The sequence below is a fragment of the Nansenia antarctica genome, assembly GCF_963989245.1.
Source record: "Nansenia antarctica genome assembly, chromosome: 14".
Taxonomy (NCBI): Eukaryota; Metazoa; Chordata; class Actinopteri; order Argentiniformes; family Microstomatidae; genus Nansenia; species Nansenia antarctica.
Window position 1 is genome coordinate 1,900,908 of NC_137684.1, and position 19,093 is coordinate 1,920,000.

A 19,093-nucleotide genomic window follows, 5' to 3' on the forward strand; every position below is an offset into this window, starting at 1 on the left:
AGGAGGTAGAGAGGAGGAAGAGAGGAAGAGAGAGAGGAGGTAGAGAGGAGGTAGAGAGAGGAGGAAGAGAGAGGAGGAGAGAGAGGAGGAGAGAGAGGAGGAAGAGAGAGAGAGGAGGTAGAGAGAGAGAGGAGGAGAGAGGAGGTAGAGAGAGGAGGTAGAGAGAGAGGAGGAAGAGAGAGAGGAGGAAGAGAGAGAGGAGGTAGAGAGGAGGTAGAGAGGAGGTAGAGAGAGGAGGTAGAGAGGAGGAAGAGAGAGAGGAGGAAGAGAGAGAGGAGGAAGAGAGAGAGGAGGAAGAGAGAGAGGAGGTAGAGAGAGAGGAGGAAGAGAGAGAGAAGGAAGAGAGAGAGGAGGAAGAGAGAGAGGAGGTAGAGAGAGAGAGGAGGAGGAGAGAGAGGAGGTAGAGAGGAGGAAGAGAGAGAGAAGGAAGAGAGAGAGGAGGAAGAGAGAGAGGAGGAAGAGAGAGAGGAGGTAGAGAGGAGGAAGAGAGAGAGGAGGAAGAGAGAGAGGAGGTAGAGACTAGAGAGAGAGAGGAGGAAGAGAGAGAGGAGGTAGAGACTAGAGAGAGAGAGGAGGAAGAGAGAGGAGGAAGAGAGAGAGGAGGTAGAGAGAGGAGGAAGAGAGAGAGGAGGTAGAGAGGAGGAGAGAGAGAAGTGTTCCAGGCTTCTTTTCTGTATGATAAGCATGTTGCATCTAGGCTGTAGTGTAGACTCATCAGAAGATCAGCTAATACTGAGTGTAACAATACTGTCTTCTCTGTTGTCCCCTATCTGCTGTCTGTCATTGACTTCAATGCATGCACTACTTCCTTCATGCCCTGGGACTGTTGATTGGGACTGGAGAAGACTGTGGAGGAGAGAGTAGTGGTGCTGTGTACTAACATCTCTCTCTCTCTATCTCTGTCTGTCTGTCTGTCTGTCTGCAGGCACCAGGGTTTGGCTTTGGGATAGCCATCTCAGGAGGTCGGGATAACCCTCATTTTCAGAGTGGCGAGACCTCCATCGTTATCTCAGATGTCCTGAAAGGGGGCCCAGCGGAGGGCCTCTTACAGTAAGATCTCCTTCCGTTATTAAGAGCCCATATCACATGACTATATCATACCATATCACATGACTAGTTATCAGTTTTATCAGGTCCCCCACCCGCCACGCTCCCTCTGCTGGGGCTCCTGCATGTCTGTACTCAAGGTCTCTCTCTCTCTCTCTCTCTCTCTCTCTCTCTCTCTCTCTCTCTGTCTCTGTCTCTGTCTCTGTCTCTGTCTCTGTCTCTGTCTCTCTCTGTCTCTGTCTCTGTCTCTCTCTCTCTCTCTCTCTCTCTCTGTCTCTGTCTCTGTCTCTGTCTCTGTCTCTCTCTCTCTCTCTCCCTCCCTCCTCCCCTGTGCTATTCCAGGGAGAATGACAGAGTCGTGATGGTCAATGCTGTCTCCATGGATAATGTGGAGCATGCATATGCGGTCCAGCAGCTTCGGAAAAGTGGCAAGAATGCAAAAATTGTGAGTATTATTTTGGAGAGATGATGCTGATGGCATGCAGCCGGGTATACGTTTCTGATGGCATGCAGCCGGGTATACGCTGATGGCATGCAGCCGGTATACGCTTCAGGAACATTATCATCGGCAGTTTTTTTTTTTTTTTTTACTGTATGCAAAAGAATGCAGAGGGAATTGAACTTAACGAGGCTGGGCTGTTCTTCCCCTTTACCTGGAACATGGCCCACATATGGGGCAGAACATTTACATACATTTACATTTTTTGACATTGCGCAGAGGCATTGGCCAAAGCGACTTAGGAACGTTTAAGTACGTTTGTGTAAAGTAAGGGAGTCATCTATACGGTGGTCTGAGCTGCTGTAACACCTGAATTTCCCCCACTGGGATCAATAAAGTACCTAGATAGATCTATATCAGTCATCATAAGTAAAAAAAAAACAAACATCAAAAGTCATCCTAAAACTGCTAAAATGGTGGGCGTCATTCCTGTGCCCCTGTGAATGGACATCCAGTGGATCCCTTAAGGCTCTCACATAGTCGGGAATACTGTGAGCGGAACGGACTCGCGCGGCATGTCCGCAGTCGTTTGAGGTTTCATAGTCGAGCGTACCACCGCGTACCAATTTCTCATGCCAGTTTACTACATTTCATGCCGAGCCATGTTTTGTGTGACACCGGTACGCGTCCGCTAGGTATGCTCGGTCACAAAATGTTTGCTGCGCGCCGACACGCCTTGCAGACGTCCGCTTTGAGTCCACACGAACCTCTGCGGAGTCCGGTCCGTGTAATGCTACGTCTGACTATGTTTAGGCCTTTAGCGAGAGCCCATCCCAGACTTCCACACACGCCCAGGGAATGTTACGGGAGTTTGGGAAGAGGTCACATGCTGAGGTCACATGCTGATTTAAAAAAAAAAAATAATAATTTAGTTATTTTTTCTGAGTGGTGCAGTCCCACTCATATTTTTCTTTTTAATGACAGACATAGTAGAGATTATGACAGGAAGGATGGGTGAGAGAGAGAGAAGGGATGACATGCAGGATATGTCCGCGTCTGGAATCGAACCGGGAGCCCTGCGGTACATGGTCAGCGCTTAATCCACTACGCCACCCACATGCTGATTTTCATGTCTTCTCCTCCCCCCCCAGACGATCAGACGGAAGCGGAAGGTACATGTCCCCATGGGCCGCCTGGGCGAGAGGGAGACCATGTCGGAGCACGAGGACGAGGAGGAGGACAGCTACGACGACGAGGAGGAGATCTACGAGACGCGCAGCGCCCGCAGCGGGCCCAGCGCCTACAGCGGGGTGGGCGGGGCCACGGGCCGGCGCAGCGGGCGGAGCGCCGGGCGCAGGGGGGACCGGGACAGGGAGCGCGAGCGCAGCGGCTCACGAGAGCGCAGCCTCTCCCCTCGCTCCGACCGCCGCTCGCTCAACCTGCCCCCGCGCCCCGCCAAAGTCACCCTCGTCAAGTCCCGCAAGAACGAAGGTGAGCCTCACAAAGTCGGGGAAAGAAGGGATTCCCCTCCCCTCCCCGCACCCCTCCACCCCCCCCCCCCCCTTTGTTGTTACTACAGGGCCTCTCTCTCCACTAATGAGTATTTAATGCAGTCAGGAAACCACCACTGTTAATGTCACCGGTGTCCCGCGGCGGTGACATTTAGTGGAAAGCCCGGCGTGAGACTATCAAGCCGCGGCTTTATGTGAGAGGAAGCGGTTTGAACGGTTCGAGGTGAGTAGGGGCTGGCCCACGCCGGACTCTGTTAGCTATGCTAACATCCTCTTTGTTGCTGTCGTTCACTCCGTTAAGCAGAATACGGCCTGCGCCTGGCCAGCCACATCTTCGTGAAGGACATCTCCCCCGAAAGCCTGGCGGCCCGCGACGGCAACATCCAGGAGGGGGACGTGGTGCTGAAGGTGAGGGGGGAGGGAGGGAAGGAGGGAGGGAGGGAGGGAAGGAGGAAGAGAAAGAGGGGAAGATGGGAGTTTAGCACCTTTGGTGATTAAAGACATTCTCAAAATAGATGAAGCTGAAATTCTCTGGATAGTTGAGCTGTTCTCTGCACATGAGCTCATCTTTTTTCTTTCTTTCTTTTTTTTTCTTCTTCACTTCCTTTCTCTCTGGGTCAGATCAACGGTACGGTGACAGAGAACCTGTCCTTGATAGACGCTAAGAAGCTGATCGAGAGGTCAAAGGGCAAGCTGAAGATGGTGGTGCAGAGGGACGAGAGGGCCACGCTGCTGAACATCCCCGACCTGGACGACAGCATCCCCTCCGCCAACGCCTCCGACAGAGACGGTGAGAACCACACACAACGTGTGCGTGAGTGTGTGCGTGTGCGGGTGCGCATGTGTGTGTGCGTGTGCGTGTGCGCATGCGTGTGCGTGAGAGTGTGTGTGTGCGCATGTGCATCTCTTCCAACAGAGATCAGAGACAACCCCACACACACCAGTAGGGGTGGGACGATTAGAAAATGTCATGTCACGATTATCGTGGGCAAAATAATCGCGATCCACTATATTATCGCGAGAATTTAAAAAAATTAAATAAAATGCCAATAAAACACACTGTAATCACTTTAACTTAGATTTTGTTGTATTTTTATTGAATCATGTTAATAACATTAACATCATTTTAAAAACATCTTGACAAAAATAAAAATCTTTAATAAAATCTTAAATAAGGTAATGATAAATTATAAGGTATCACTGCATAAATAAAGGGAAAAAATACTGTCAAACAAAACTTGAACACTGACACTTTTCTGTCATCAAACTGAGTGCTAGCCTTGTGGCTTAGAGACTTGAAAGCTTCAAGATAGGTTAAAGTGCAAAAATGTCAACATGTTCACTTTTTCTGCCTTTAGCTGTGCTCGGAGAGGTGTGAGTATGTGCCCACTGGCACTAAACACTCTCTCTGAAGGAACACTAGTTGCAGGTATGCATAGAAGCCTGCGTGCAACCCTGGAAAGGTGAGGCAATGGACACGGGGCCGATGCAGCCATGGTGAGAAGGCTAGCATACGTTAGTGACTGACTGACAAGGCTGACTTGACAGTCACGTTACCCATGCAGGCTGAACAATCGCGCGAGACAAATTTCTGTGAGGATATTCGCGCGCGGCTCATGTGAGAAATCTCAATTATATTACTATTTATTTATAACATACGATTATTACATCCTCCCTCTCGCCAGTTTGGGGCAACATAGACTTCTCCCCTGGTGCCACGGATAGGGGTTTCAAGCGGTGGGACAGCAAAGGGATGGTTACTATCGGACATTTATATGATACGGAAATACTACTTTCATTTGACCAATTATGTAAGAAATATGACCTACCACGAAATGAGTTTTTCAGATACCTTCAGATACGAAGTTTTTTAAATAGCCAAAAAGACACTGGCCTCTGTCACCAACCCTCTCCGCTGGAGGAGATAGTCTCTGCTGGAAAGACGAGAGGCATTCTGGGGCTTGGGTGTAGAGCACTTTCGAAATATGATAAAGGCAAACCTGCATTTACGCCCAAAGACTGGAATAATGACCTGAACATTAATACTGATGCAGCAACTTGGTCACTAATATGGCAATCGGCAAACGACATCTCAATCTGTAATAGGACGAAGGAAACGCAATTTAGACTACTACAACGTTTGCAGATTACTCCCCAACTTTGACATAAAATGGATCATAACAAATCGGAAATGTGTACAAAGTGTATTACCAAGGTTGGGAGCTTTGTTCATTGTGTTTGGACTTGTAGATATATAGATGATTACTGGAAAGGTATAGTGGATAAAATTCATCTAATTCTAGATGTTACATTGGATAAGGACCCCATGTGTCTATTGTTTGGGTTGCCAGACAAACAACTTCATTCCAAAAGACTTCTGTGTATCCTCACTTTTTGTGCAAGGAAAAATATATTGCTGAAATGGATAGACTGCAAACCGCCTACAATAGCTGGATGGCACAAGGTAATTTTTGATATGATTCCTATGGAATATCTGACATATAGGTATAAGTGTAAGATAAAGACATTCTATAAGATTTGGTCTCCGTTCTTAGATTATATTGGTACCAGACTGGCTGCCATTGTAATGAAAGGTTTGGTGGATTACACTCAAGAAAGTACACAAGACTAATGTGTAACAGATCTACAATGTATGGGTCACAATACTATTTACTGTGCTGGTGTTGTGCTGCCGCTGTGTTTAGGACTGTAAGACATGGATGCTGTCTCCGATGGGGATGATCCCCCCATATATTATGGCATTTGTTGTCATTTTCTTTTCTGTTTATTTCTGATATGTGACATGGCCTCCTCCCCCCCTGTTTTTTTGTTTTTGTTTTGTTTTGTTTGTCTTAGTTTTTTGTTTGTTAGTTTGTTTAAAAAAAAAAGAAAAGAGAAAGAACATTTTCTGTTATTGTTTATGGACAATGTACTGCATAACAAAGTGCAAAACTAGTTTTCTACTATTAATGGGACAATAACCTCCCCCACGGATACTAGTTGTTGTTGTTATGTCCTGTTGTGTACATGTCTCTGTGAAACTCAATAAAAATATTAACAACAACAACAAAAAACACACATAGGTCACATACATTAATACATACAATAAAAACAGACAGATCAAATCATGATACAGGTGATGGTACTCCTGCTGGGCATTGCTGCCTGACGCACCTCCAACAGTGCCTTTAGAACAGGTGTGCTGTGACACCTCACTGAACACCTATGTGGGCCTAACTGGGTCATCAGCTGGGGACCACCAGTCAGACAAAGCAGTGTTTATAAAATGTAGTGCCTATTTAAAAAGTCCAGTCATTTAAAAATAATAATAATAAAAAAATAAAAAACAAACAAAAAACAAAACGATTATGACGATTATTCAACTAATTAAAATTCTCCACGATAAAGTTATCGCGGGTGTTTTTATCGCGATTAACGATAAACACGATAATCGTCCCATCCCTACACACCAGGCTATACAAAACCAAGTGTTTGTTTATGTGTGTGTATGTGTGTGTGTGGGCTCGTGTGCGTGCGCGTGTGCATGCGTGTGTGTGTGTGAATGAGCGTGTGTGTGAGAGTGTGTGAATGAGCTTGTGTGTGTGCCTATGTGCGCATGTGCATCTCTTCCAATAGAGATCAGAGACAACCCCACACACACACACACACACACACACACACCGGGATATACAAAAACAAGTTGTTTGTGTTTTGGGGGGAAGAAGGAAGTTTGAAAGTGGATATCTCCACATCCTGGACTTGAATGAATGAACGTTGTTGTGTTTCCCTCCAGACATTTCAGATATCCATTCGCTGGCGTCCGACCATTCCAACCGATCACACGAGCGACATCGCAGCAGTCGCTCCCGCTCCCCAGACAGACGGTCCGAGCCCTCCGACCACTCCAGACACTCGCCCCCTCAGATCAGCAACGGCAGGTAATGATCCCCCCGGTCCCTGTCTGTCTCCCTCCCTCCCTCCCTCCCTCCCTCCCTCCCCCCCCCCTCCCTCCCAGTCCCCCTCCCTCCTCTCCTCAGGCACAAACAGACCTTTGTTGTTGTGCTCCCCCATCTATTAGCCTGGCCTGAACCTGGGATGAGGTAGCGGTGGTGTATCCTGAGAGCATTCAGCCAAACAGATAAAATACCGAAACCCAAATATTGACACTAGTGAGTCTGGCGGGTTCGGAGCAGGTTTTGTGGAGGTCAGATAACAGCATAACAGCATTAGCATCCTTCACCTGCTCTCTCCCTCGCATGCAACGCTCGCTGTGTCAACACGTCCCAGTTTACGTTCACAGCAGAGATGTGCTTCATTAGCAGCATATCTTTCCGGGTCTTTTTCTAGCGGATTCATTGTCCTTTGTTGTTTTTTCTGTCCCTTTTCTACTTCACCGTCGGAGATTACCGTAACAGCGCTTTTCCCCAGCAGCTTTATAGAGCTTACAGTAGTTGGCAGTGGCCATAATTCATTCTTAATAAGACAGATATATGAAATAGCTAGATTAGGGTAGTAGTTACCCCATGTCGGTATTATAAAGACATTATAATTTAGATGCATTTAAAATCCCCCCCATATTTTCTCCCCTTTATAAGGATCGTTAACCTGTAGACGTCAACTGAAAGCCATTTTTTTTTCGAGAATAAATTATGTTAGGTCTACTGTGTACCGCCACCCACAGAGAGTCTGTAGGGGGCCGACTTTATGCGTGTCTGTTCTTGAATTTGATAAATATTTTATGAATCCTGTGCCCTTTAAGTGTGACATTGAGGGTTCTATCACACAGTTTCAGTGCTTAGCGAGCAGACATGTTTTACCTGATCCAATATTGCAGTAGTCACCTCCTGTGCCATCAATTATTGAGTGAATGATGAGTCTGGTTTTTGACTCGGGTGGGGTAGGGTGGGGTGGGGTGGGGTGCAGGGCTACTGTCAGTCTGTCACACAGAAGACGTGTACTGTGTACGTGTCACACGATCTCAGTGTCCGATGAACATTGTTTTGAGTGTGAACCGCATGTTTGGCACCACCACAATATGTCTCCTTAACAACGAGCTGACAATGGGCCTGGTCACTCATCGTCAAGGTCCCCGGTCCCTGTGAACGGTGTGGATGAGCAGTAGGGGTGTAGTAGGATGAGCAGTAGAGGTGTAGTAGGATGAGCAGTAGGGGTGTAGTAGGATGAGCAGTAGAGGTGTAGTAGGATGAGCAGTAGAGGTGTAGTAGGATGAGCAGTAGAGGTGCAGTAGGATGAGCAGTAGAGGTGTAGTAGGATGAGCAGTAGAGGTGTAGTAGGATGAGCAGTAGAGGTGCAGTAGGATGAGCAGTAGGATGAGCAGTAGAGGTGCAGTAGGATGAGCAGTAGAGGTGTAGTAGATGAGCAGTAGAGGTGTAGTAGGATGAGCAGTAGAGGTGTAGTAGGATGAGCAGTAGGGTGTAGTAGGATGAGCAGTAGGATGAGCAGTAGAGGTGCAGTAGGATGAGCAGTAGAGGTGTAGTAGATGAGCAGTAGAGGTGTAGGAGGATGAGCAGTAGAGGTGTAGTAGGATGAGCAGTAGAGGTGTAGTAGGATGAGCAGTAGGGGTGTAGTAGGATGAGCAGTAGAGGTGTAGTAGGATGAGCAGTAGAGGTGTAGTAGGATGAGCAGTAGAGGTGTAGTAGGATGAGCAGTAGGGGTGTAGTAGGATGAGCAGTAGAGGTGTAGTAGGATGAGCAGTAGGGTGTAGTAGGATGAGCAGTAGAGGTGTAGTAGGATGAGCAGTAGAGGTGTAGTAGATGAGCAGTAGAGGTGTAGTAGGATGAGCAGTAGAGGTGTAGTAGGATGAGCAGTAGAGGTGTAGTAGGATGAGCAGTAGAGGTGTAGTAGATGAGCAGTAGGATGAGCAGTAGAGGTGTAGTAGGATGAGCAGTAGAGGTGTAGTAGGATGAGCAGTAGGGTGTAGTAGGATGAGCAGTAGGATGAGCAGTAGAGGTGCAGTAGGATGAGCAGTAGGGTGTAGTAGGATGAGCAGTAGAGGTGTAGTAGGATGAGCAGTAGAGGTGTAGTAGGATGAGCAGTAGAGGTGTAGTAGGATGAGCAGTAGAGGTGTAGTAGGATGAGCAGTAGAGGTGTAGTAGGATGAGCAGTAGAGGTGTAGTAGGATGAGCAGTAGGGGTGTAGTAGGATGAGCAGTAGAGGTGTAGTAGGATGAGCAGTAGAGGTGCAGTAGGATGAGTAGTAGAGGTGTAGTAGGATGAGTAGTAGAGGTGTAGTAGGATGAGCAGTAGAGGTGTAGTAGGATGAGCAGTAGGGGTGTAGTAGGATGAGCAGTAGAGGTGTAGTAGGATGAGCAGTAGAGGTGCAGTAGGATGAGCAGTAGAGGTGCAGTAGGATGAGTAGTAGAGGTGTAGTAGGATGAGCAGTAGAGGTGTAGTAGGATGAGTAGTAGAGGTGTAGTAGGATGAGTAGTAGAGGTGTAGTAGGATGAGCAGTAGAGGTGTAGTAGGATGAGTAGTAGAGGTGTAGTAGGATGAGTAGTAGAGGTGTAGTAGGATGAGCAGTAGAGGTGTAGTAGGATGAGCAGTAGGGGTGTAGTAGGATGAGCAGTAGGATGAGCAGTAGAGGTGTAGTAGGATGAGCAGTAGGGGTGTAGTAGGATGAGCAGTAGAGGTGTAGTAGGATGAGCAGTAGGATGAGCAGTAGAGGTGCAGTAGGATGAGCAGTAGAGGTGTAGGAGGATGAGCAGTAGAGGTGTAGTAGGATGAGCAGTAGAGGTGTAGTAGGATGAGCAGTAGAGGTGTAGTAGGATGAGCAGTAGGATGAGCAGTAGAGGTGCAGTAGGATGAGCAGTAGAGGTGTAGTAGGATGAGCAGTAGGGGTGTAGTAGGATGAGCAGTAGAGGTGTAGTAGGATGAGCAGTAGAGGTGTAGTAGGATGAGCAGTAGAGGTGTAGTAGGATGAGCAGTAGAGGTGTAGTAGGATGAGCAGTAGAGGTGCAGTAGGATGAGCAGTAGAGGTGTAGTAGGATGAACAGTAGAGGTGTAGTAGGATGAGCAGTAGAGGTGTAGGATGAGCAGTAGAGGTGTAGTAGGATGAGCAGTAGAGGTGTAGTAGGATGAGCAGTAGAGGTGTAGTAGGATGAGCAGTAGAGGTGTAGTAGGATGAGCAGTAGAGGTGTAGTAGGATGAGCAGTAGAGGTGTAGTAGGATGAGCAGTAGAGGTGTAGTAGATGAGCAGTAGAGGTGTAGTAGGATGAGCAGTAGAGGTGCAGTAGGATGAGCAGTAGAGGTGTAGTAGGATGAGCAGTAGAGGTGTAGTAGGATGAGCAGTAGAGGTGTAGTAGGATGAGCAGTAGGGTGTAGTAGGATGAGCAGTAGGATGAGCAGTAGAGGTGTAGTAGGATGAGCAGTAGAGGTGTAGTAGGATGAGCAGTAGGATGAGCAGTAGAGGTGCAGTAGGATGAGCAGTAGAGGTGTAGTAGGATGAGCAGTAGAGGTGTAGTAGGATGAGCAGTAGAGGTGTAGTAGGATGAGCAGTAGAGGTGTAGTAGGATGAGCAGTAGAGGTGCAGTAGGATGAGCAGTAGAGGTGTAGTAGGATGAGCAGTAGAGGTGTAGTAGGATGAGCAGTAGAGGTGTAGTAGGATGAGCAGTAGAGGTGTAGTAGGATGAGCAGTAGGGGTGTAGTAGGATGAGCAGTAGAGGTGTAGTAGGATGAGCAGTAGAGGTGCAGTAGGATGAGTAGTAGAGGTGTAGTAGGATGAGCAGTAGGGGTGTAGTAGGATGAGCAGTAGAGGTGTAGTAGGATGAGTAGTAGAGGTGTAGTAGGATGAGCAGTAGAGGTGTAGTAGGATGAGCAGTAGGGGTGTAGTAGGATGAGTAGTAGAGGTGTAGTAGGATGAGTAGTAGAGGTGTAGTAGGATGAGCAGTAGAGGTGTAGTAGGATGAGCAGTAGAGGTGTAGTAGGATGAGCAGTAGAGGTGTAGTAGGATGAGCAGTAGAGGTGTAGGAGGATGAGCAGTAGAGGTGTAGTAGGATGAGCAGTAGAGGTGTAGTAGGATGAGCAGTAGAGGTGTAGTAGGATGAGCAGTAGGGGTGTAGTAGGTTCGCCATCCACGGTTCAATACGCACTAGGGAATGTCGTTTTTTTGGGTTTATGCTGCGTTCCATTGAAAGTGGGAGGTGGAGTTTGTCTGGAACGCCGTTGCTTCTGTAACTTGTTCAAATGTTTGTTCATGGGGAGCGGAGATGAGAACATGGCAACAGTTTGAGGAAGCCCCGGATTGCTACAAATCTGCAAAGATTGCAAAGTCATTTCGCTTTTTGCTTCATGCGTGTCATATATGCTCATAATATGAGCATATTGCGCATATGGTCTACCTGTCAAGCCTAAGCACTTTTACTTCTAATTCTTCCTCTCTTATACCAGTAGTCAAGCCTAAAGGGCTCTGCACACAGCGTGCGATTTCTGTTGCGCGTCAACGTTCCATTTTGAAGTTTGAATGGAAGTCTATGAGAAAATCATAAAACATCGCATCCCAATGCACACAGCGTGCGATGCAATTTCTGTTGTATGTTCTCATAGACTTCCATTCAAACTTCAAAATGGAACGTTGATGCGCAACAGAAATCGAACGCTGTGTGCAGAGCCCTTAAGAGGCACGTTTACATTTAAAAGTGTTTATTATTAAACAAATTTACATTTGAAAGTGTTTTTTGTTTATATATATTTATATTTTATACAATATACCAGTCATATTCTGGAATATGTATGAATGTTAAAGTTCCATAAGTATAAGGAAAAATAAATTTAAGTAACAGTTTATTAAATAGTAGCATTTTTTTTCTCCTTATGCACAAAACACGTACTGAAACCGTGACCCAAAAACCGAGGTTCATACCAAACCATTGGCCAACTGAACCGTTGCACCCCTAATGAGCAGTGGTAACAACTTGCTCCTTTGTTTGTCTGTGTGTGCCTCTACTCATGTCTGTTTTTGCCAGTTTGTCAGTTTGAGGTCAGAATGGGAATTCTTATGATAGCATAATAGATTAAGACTCAAACGAGAGAGATCATTTGGGGAGATAAGTAAAAGATTATCTAGTTTAAGCTTGGGTTACTGATAGTGTGACTTATCTCTCCAGCTATATATTGCCTCGACCAGGGGCCACTTGACTCATACATGGGACTAGTGAGTACACCTGCCAGTCGTTTAGTGCTCGTTAGTGTGGAGGGGCAACAAGACAAGGGAGTCTATCTGTGGGATTCCACCGAGGAAGGCCTGAGAGGAAGGCCAGGGCACTAAGAATACTACGTATCTTCTCTTCCGTTTTGACTGTCTCATATTTGTCTACTTTGAGTGCACTTAGCACCTCCTGCTTCTGTTTGTCCATTAACCTGGTACCCCTCTACTGACTAATATCACAATGTGCTTTCTCCCTATCCCTGTTCTTCTGACACTCAGGAGGACACATAGGCGCTACATCCCCCCTCGCAATCCTTCCAGTCTCATCTATCCACCTTCTTCAATTGACCATGACTTCATTGCCGCGGGCGGTCTCTGGAACTGCCAGTCAGCGGTCCGGAAAGCTGAGGCTATCTCAGCTTATGTGTCGTTCATGTCCCTCAGTTTCCTCACTCTCACTGAGACCTGGATCTCACCTGAAAACACTGCTACACCAGCAGCCCTCTCTGACGCCTACTCCTTTTCTCTTTCCCCCAGACCCTCTGGTCGAGGAGGAGGCACAGGACTCCTCATCTCGCCTAAGAGGTCACACACTATCCTCCCTCTGTCACACCTGTCAATATCCTCCTTCGAATTCCATGCTGTTTCTGTCTACTCCCCTGTCAAACTTCACATTGTTGTCATCTATCGCCCCCCAGATTAGCTCGGTAACTTCTTAGATGAGATGGACGACCCTCTCAGCTCCTTCCCTGACGTTGGCACTCTGCTCGCACTACTGGGTGACTTCAGCATCCAGTCAGAGAAGTTTCTCTCATCTGGAGTACTTGACCTTCTCCTCTCCTTCGGCTTCACCCTCTCCCGCTCTCCTCCGACTCATAAGGCAGGCAATCAGCTCGACCTTGTCTTCACCAGATTCATTCTTCTGCCTCTAATCCTAGAAAACTGTTCTCTACATTCTCCTCACTCCTCAACCCTCCTCCTCCCCTTCCTCCTTCCTCCCTGTCTGCCGATGACTTTGTCACCTACTTCGAAAAGAAGGTTGCTGACATTAGCAGCACCTTTGCCCCTCCTCCTAACACCCCCTCCAGACCTTCTGCGCTACAGCCGGGCTCTGGCCTATCATCTTTTTCCCCTCTCTCCCCTGAGGAGATCTCACACTGATCACATCCAAGCGGGCAACCACCTGCCCTCTCGATCCCATCCCCTCCCCTCTTCTCCAATCCATTTCCGACATCCTTTTTTTACCTCTCCACTAGGGCTGCACGATTAATCGATTTTAAATCGAAATCGCGATTTGAAATGATGCGATTAGCTAATCGCAAAGCCTGCGATTTGCCTGCGTTTTTTTTTTTTTTTTTTGCTATTTAGCTAACGCTTTTAATCCAAAGCGATTTACAATTACGAATTACAGGGACATTCCCCCTGGAGTAACTGAGGGCTAAGTGCCTTACTCAAGGGCACACTAGTAGTGGTGTGGTTTCAGGCGGGATTTGAACTCACACAACCTTCCGATCACAAGTCCAATTCACTAGACCACCACTACCCGTATGGGATACGTCATACAGCGCGTCGGATTCAACGTCAATGAACGTCAACGTCAATGAACGTCAACAATGAACGTCAACAATGAACGTGAACGTCAATGAACGTCAACGTCAATGAACGCACACCAACAACATCGCATCGTATTTTTTGAAAGTACCTGCCCTTTTCCAAACAGCTTCCAATTAAGCTTTCCTAGATGGTTGTGTGAAACAAACCACCTGAGTCAGTTAGTAATGCTCCATCACATGTTTTAATCTGAAGCTTGATTTTAAAGCAACCCAACTTTAAAGCAACCCAATGTAAGTTTAGTTCTTTCACTCGTAGCTCGGGCTGTGGGGGTGCTAGAGGAGGGAGCCTCTAAGTCCCCTGAAGACGTACAAACAAACTGCACGTTGATACGACCTTCCTAGCCGGAGATATGGCCACACTTTACAAAAACTTCCTTTTTTTTTTTTTTTTTTTTTTGCTATTTAAAAAAATAATAATCGCAAATTAATCGCAATCGCGATATCTGTCCAAATAATCGCAATTCGATTTTTTCCACAAATCGTGCAGCCCTACTCTCCACCGTAATCAACTCCTCCTTATCCACAGGATCTGTCCCGGCTGCCTTCAAGATAGCCAGAGTCAAGCCTCTCCTCAAGAAACCAACCCTTGACCCGTCCTCTGTCCACAACTACACACCGGTATCCCTTCTCTCTTTCCCCTGCAAAACCCTTGAACGTGCTGCATCTAAACAACTCACTGACTATCTCCGGAAGATGGAACACCTGGACCCCCACCAATCCGGCTTCAAGGTTGGGCACTCAACCGGGACTTCTCTCCTTGTTGTCACGGAGGCCCTCCACTCTGCTCAAGCTTCCTCCCTCTCCTCTGTTTCATTCTCCTGGACCTGTCTGCTGCCTTCGACACAGTCAACCACCTGATCTTTCTCTCCATCCTCTCAGACCTGGGCATCTCTGGCACTGCACACTCCTGGACCTGGCGGGTCGCTCCTACCAGGTGACTTGGAGAGAATCGTTGTCTTCTCCACAAACCCTCACCACTGGGGTACCCCAGGGCTCTGTCCTAGGGCCCCTACTGTTCTCCCTCTATACCAAGTCTCTTGGCTCGGTAATCTCACACAGGTTCTTCTACCACAGCTACGCAGATGACACTCAGCTCTTCCTGTCCTTCCCCCACTCTGACCTACATGTGGCAACACGTGCTGTTGCTGCATGTCTCGCTGACATCTCTACATTGATGTCAGCCCACCTTCTCAAGCTCAACCTTAACAAGACTGAGCTACTCTTCATCTCTGGGAAAGCCTGCCCTCTCCAAGACTTCTCAATCACAGTGGAGAACTCTACTGTAACCCCCTCCCAGACAGCCAGGAACCTTGGAGTGATTCTGGACAACCGCCTATCCTGTGCGAAGAACATTGCAGCAACAGCACGCTCCTGCAGATTCTTCCTTTACAACATCAGAAGGAATCGACCATTCCTCACCAGAGAAGCAGCGCAACTCCTGACCCAATCACTGGTCATCTCCCTCCTTGACTACTGCAATGCACTCCTGGCCGGGCTCCCTGCCTCCGCCATCAGACCTCTTCAGCTCATCCAGAATGCTGCTGCCCGTCTGGTATATAACCTCCCCAAATGTTCTCATGTCACCCCTCCTTTGCACCCTTCACTGGCTCCCGATAGCAGCTCGCATCAGATTCAAGACCCTGGTGCTTGCTTACCAGGCAGCAAAAGGGACAGCCCCTGCATACCTGCAGGCAATGGTCACCCCCCAAACTTCAGCCCGTGCATTTGCTGGCCGACTGGCCCCACCACCTCTACGCCAACACAGCAGTCGCGCTGCCCGGTCATGTCTCTTCACTACACTGGCTCCTCGCTGGTGGAATGAACTGCCCACGGCTGTCAGAACTGCAGAGTCACTAGCCATCTTCCGTCGGAGACTGAAGACCTCCATCTCTTCAGGCTACACCTTAACGGCTCCTCCTGAGACATTACTACCCCCAGCACTGTGTCTCCTAAGACACCTGCTTTTCCCCTGTACTATGCCTCCTGCTAGAACTGGTGAATTGATGATTCACTTGCATAGTCAAATGTATCGATTGTAAGTCGCTTTGGAATTAGGCGTCTGCTAAATGCCAAAAATGTAAATGTAAAAAAAACATTTAAATAAAAGTCCCCTATAAGCGTTATTGATGAGGGGAAGGGCCAGTGGCATTTTGGCTGTGTAACAGTTTGATGGACTTTGAGAGAGTTGGGTTATTGACAGAGAAGGAGAGGTTAGGAGGGATTGATTTGTCTGGTCCTGATCTGTGACCTGTTTTTGCCCAGTTCTATGAGATTGGCAGTTAAAGGTAGCCTCCGCCGGGCCTCTCTCTGAATAGGCTGCTGCCTCCTTCACGGCTACTTTGTTGCTCAGTTCCAGACTTCCAGCCTGTTTAACAAAAGCGTGTGTGTGTGTGTGTGTGTGTGTGTGTGTGTGTGTGTGTGTGTGTGTGTGTGTGTGTGTGAATGTGTCTGTTTGTGTGTGTGTGTGTGTGTCATTGTGATGTCTGTGTCTGTGTCTGTGTCTGTGTCTGTGTGTGTGTGTGTGTGTGTGTGTGTGTGTGTGTGTGTGTGTGTCTGTCTGTGTGTGTGTCTGTGTGTCTTTGTGATGTGTGTGTGTGTGTGTGTGTGTGTGTGTGTGTGTGTGTGTGTGTGTGTGTAGTCACCTCCCCCTCTTTCCTGTGAAAAGGCAGTCATTTGCCAGTGGAGTTGTGTGTGCCAGTGAGCAGTCATGTGACCCGGGGTTGGAGCTTTTCCATGATTCTGATCTGAGATCAAAGCCAGACCACAGGATATCTCACATAGGTTACCAGCCCTCGCCCTCACTCCCCCAACAACATCAACAACAACATCAACAACAACAACAACAACAACAACAACAACACAGGCTCAGAGAAATAAACTGGAACTGCTGATTTGAATATTCAAAACAAATGGAAAAAATCCTTCACATTTGTTTCACTACTGTACTGTACTGCACCGTACTGATGCTGAATTTCTGTGTGCTTGGAAACCTTGATCAGTTTTTATTCAAAGTGTACATATACACAATAATACACAAAGTAGCATACACAAATATCACAGATGACCCTTTCCTAAACATGAACATCAAATGACCCCCCCCCCCTCTTAATTACATTTACATTTAAATGTTTTCTTTTTTTTAAACAAACATTTTGAACATAGACAAGAATTATACAGTTTCCCCATCATATCAGTAATACAGAAAGAGAGAAAAAAAAGAAGAAAAAAAGTAAACATCCAATAAAAATAAATAATAATAGTGCCATCCATCCATTGTCAATATAAAAAACAAACAAACTCCCGGTTGACCGCCCCTCTCCCTGAACTAAAATACTAACCCAGTAATATTTAAGCCACAAAATATAAGAGAAAGACACTTATGAGTCTATTCAAGGTGGCTGTGACCATTGCGATGAATATTCGCCTTTCAGCAATAGCCGAGTTAATTCTCCAGGTAGTAACCTCGATCATTCTGACCTCTGTGTTAAAAGGCCGGCGTTTTAAGTCGAACCTTCTCTGGTTTCGAACCAAAGCCACTCAATGAATTTCACCTGGACGACAGCATCCTCTCCCCACCACCTCCACCTCAGATAAGCCTTTCTATAAATAGACTACAAAGGGGAGGAAAGGAGCAGTGCAGTGGCTCCGACCTTCAAGACCACAGAGCCGCCTACCTCAGACTCAAACTGCCTCCCCCCCCTTCCTCCATGGCCTTGTGTGTCCACTGCAGTTAGCAGGGCTTTGGGGGGTTCGTGTAGGGAGACTGTGCAGTCGTTCCCAGTGTCTATATCTAGCCATGTTTATTATGGTCTGTATTCAGGCACCCTGTTTTAGCCCAGAGGCTCAAATCCTCAAATCTGACTGCCACCCTCCGTCCCCCCTGTTGTTTGTAATCGCATTACATCTACAGTTTATTAAATGGAAAAGCATCTTCTTTTTTTTGTCTCCTGCAGCCACAGAAGTCGTGAAGACGAGAAGATCGCCAAGCCGACCGCGGTGCCGGCCAAGCTAGCGGAGGAGGTCCCCCCTCTGCCCAAGCCCCTGGAGCAGCAGGCTCTGGCCAGAGAAGACAAACAGCTCCCTCCACTTCCAGGTCAGAGGCACTGTTATCAACCACTGACTAACTAACTAACTAACTAACCACTAACTAACCACACCTATGATCTCACACTACCTACTTATGATCTCACACTACCTATGATCTCACTCTACCTATGATCTCACACTACCTATGATCTCACACTACCTATGATCTCACTCTACCTATGATCTCACACTACCTATGATCTCACTCTACCTATGATCTCACTCTACCTATGATCTCACTCTACCTATGATCTCACACTACCTATGATCTCACACTACCTATGATCTCACTCTACCTATGATCTCACTCTACCTATGATCTCACTCTACCTATGATCTCACACAGTGGATGTAGAAATCGGAGGAAGGGCTCATTGTAATGAATGGAATAGGCAGTGGTATCAAATACGTGTTGGTCCTCCAATTCTACCTCCACCAGCCTCCACCAGTCTCACATCCCCTAGAATCTCATATCAACACCTCTGATCCCCTCCCAATGAGAACTCAATCCCTCTATACAGGATCTTCTGTGGAACAAGGCCTATTCCTTAAACGGGACCCAGGTTAACTGTCATGTCCAGTAACAACTCAGGAAATTAGTTACTACTCATCCAGACGAAATATGGTTTGAACCAGTCGTTTGAACTCTGGCTCTTCCTGAAAGCCCAGGCACCAAAATGTAACAATCCCAGACCCCTGCTGAGCATGTCTGAGGCTGCCTGAAGTTAAGTTAAAATAAACTGGGTGAGCTGATCCGGTCTGACGTTGGTCCCCAGCCTGCAGCAGCCTGCTGTGTGCCTGGTTGACCTCCGCGCTCAGGACACGCTGTGTCCCTTCTTGCAGAGACACTGTTTGCAAGGGGGGGGGGGGGGGTGTGAGTGTGTGTGTGTCTGTGGGGGGGGGGGGGAGTGTGAGTGTGAGTGTGTGTGTGTGTGTGTGTGTGAGTGTGCGTTTGCAGGGCTGTGTGTGTGTGTGTGTCTGTTTCAGCGCTGTGTGTGTGTCTGTGCCCTTGCGTGCGTGCGTGCTTGCATGGCTGTGTGTGTGTGTTCTTGTGTTCTCTGTTAACTTTGTATGACTCTGTTAGATCTGTTATGTGAATAGTATGATGTCATAGATACCAGTGTGCCGTGCGCATTAGTAACAGGTGTGTGTGTGTGTGTGTGTGTGTGTGTGTGTGTGTGTGTGTGTGTTCTCTCTCAGAACCCAAGCCTGTGTACGCCCAGCCCGGCCAGCCA

At 47.4% G+C, this 19,093-nt stretch overlaps 1 protein-coding gene across 1 annotated transcript in view; it reads left to right on the forward strand.

Moving 5' to 3' along the window:
* Positions 1 to 19,093, forward strand: part of tjp1b (tight junction protein 1b) — a gene marked incomplete at its 5' end in the record, with an annotated part of 94,836 nt that overhangs the window by 43,469 nt on the left and 32,274 nt on the right. Inside the window, 8 exons of the mRNA XM_080545418.1 lie at positions 926 to 1,050; positions 1,390 to 1,492; positions 2,638 to 2,977; positions 3,299 to 3,405; positions 3,619 to 3,787; positions 6,791 to 6,935; positions 17,726 to 17,865; positions 19,059 to 19,093. The exon at positions 19,059 to 19,093 is cut by the window's right edge and continues 71 nt beyond it. Of these exons, the coding sequence (XP_080401544.1) occupies positions 926 to 1,050; positions 1,390 to 1,492; positions 2,638 to 2,977; positions 3,299 to 3,405; positions 3,619 to 3,787; positions 6,791 to 6,935; positions 17,726 to 17,865; positions 19,059 to 19,093 (1,164 nt within the window). The remainder of the gene's footprint in view (positions 1 to 925; positions 1,051 to 1,389; positions 1,493 to 2,637; positions 2,978 to 3,298; positions 3,406 to 3,618; positions 3,788 to 6,790; positions 6,936 to 17,725; positions 17,866 to 19,058) is intronic.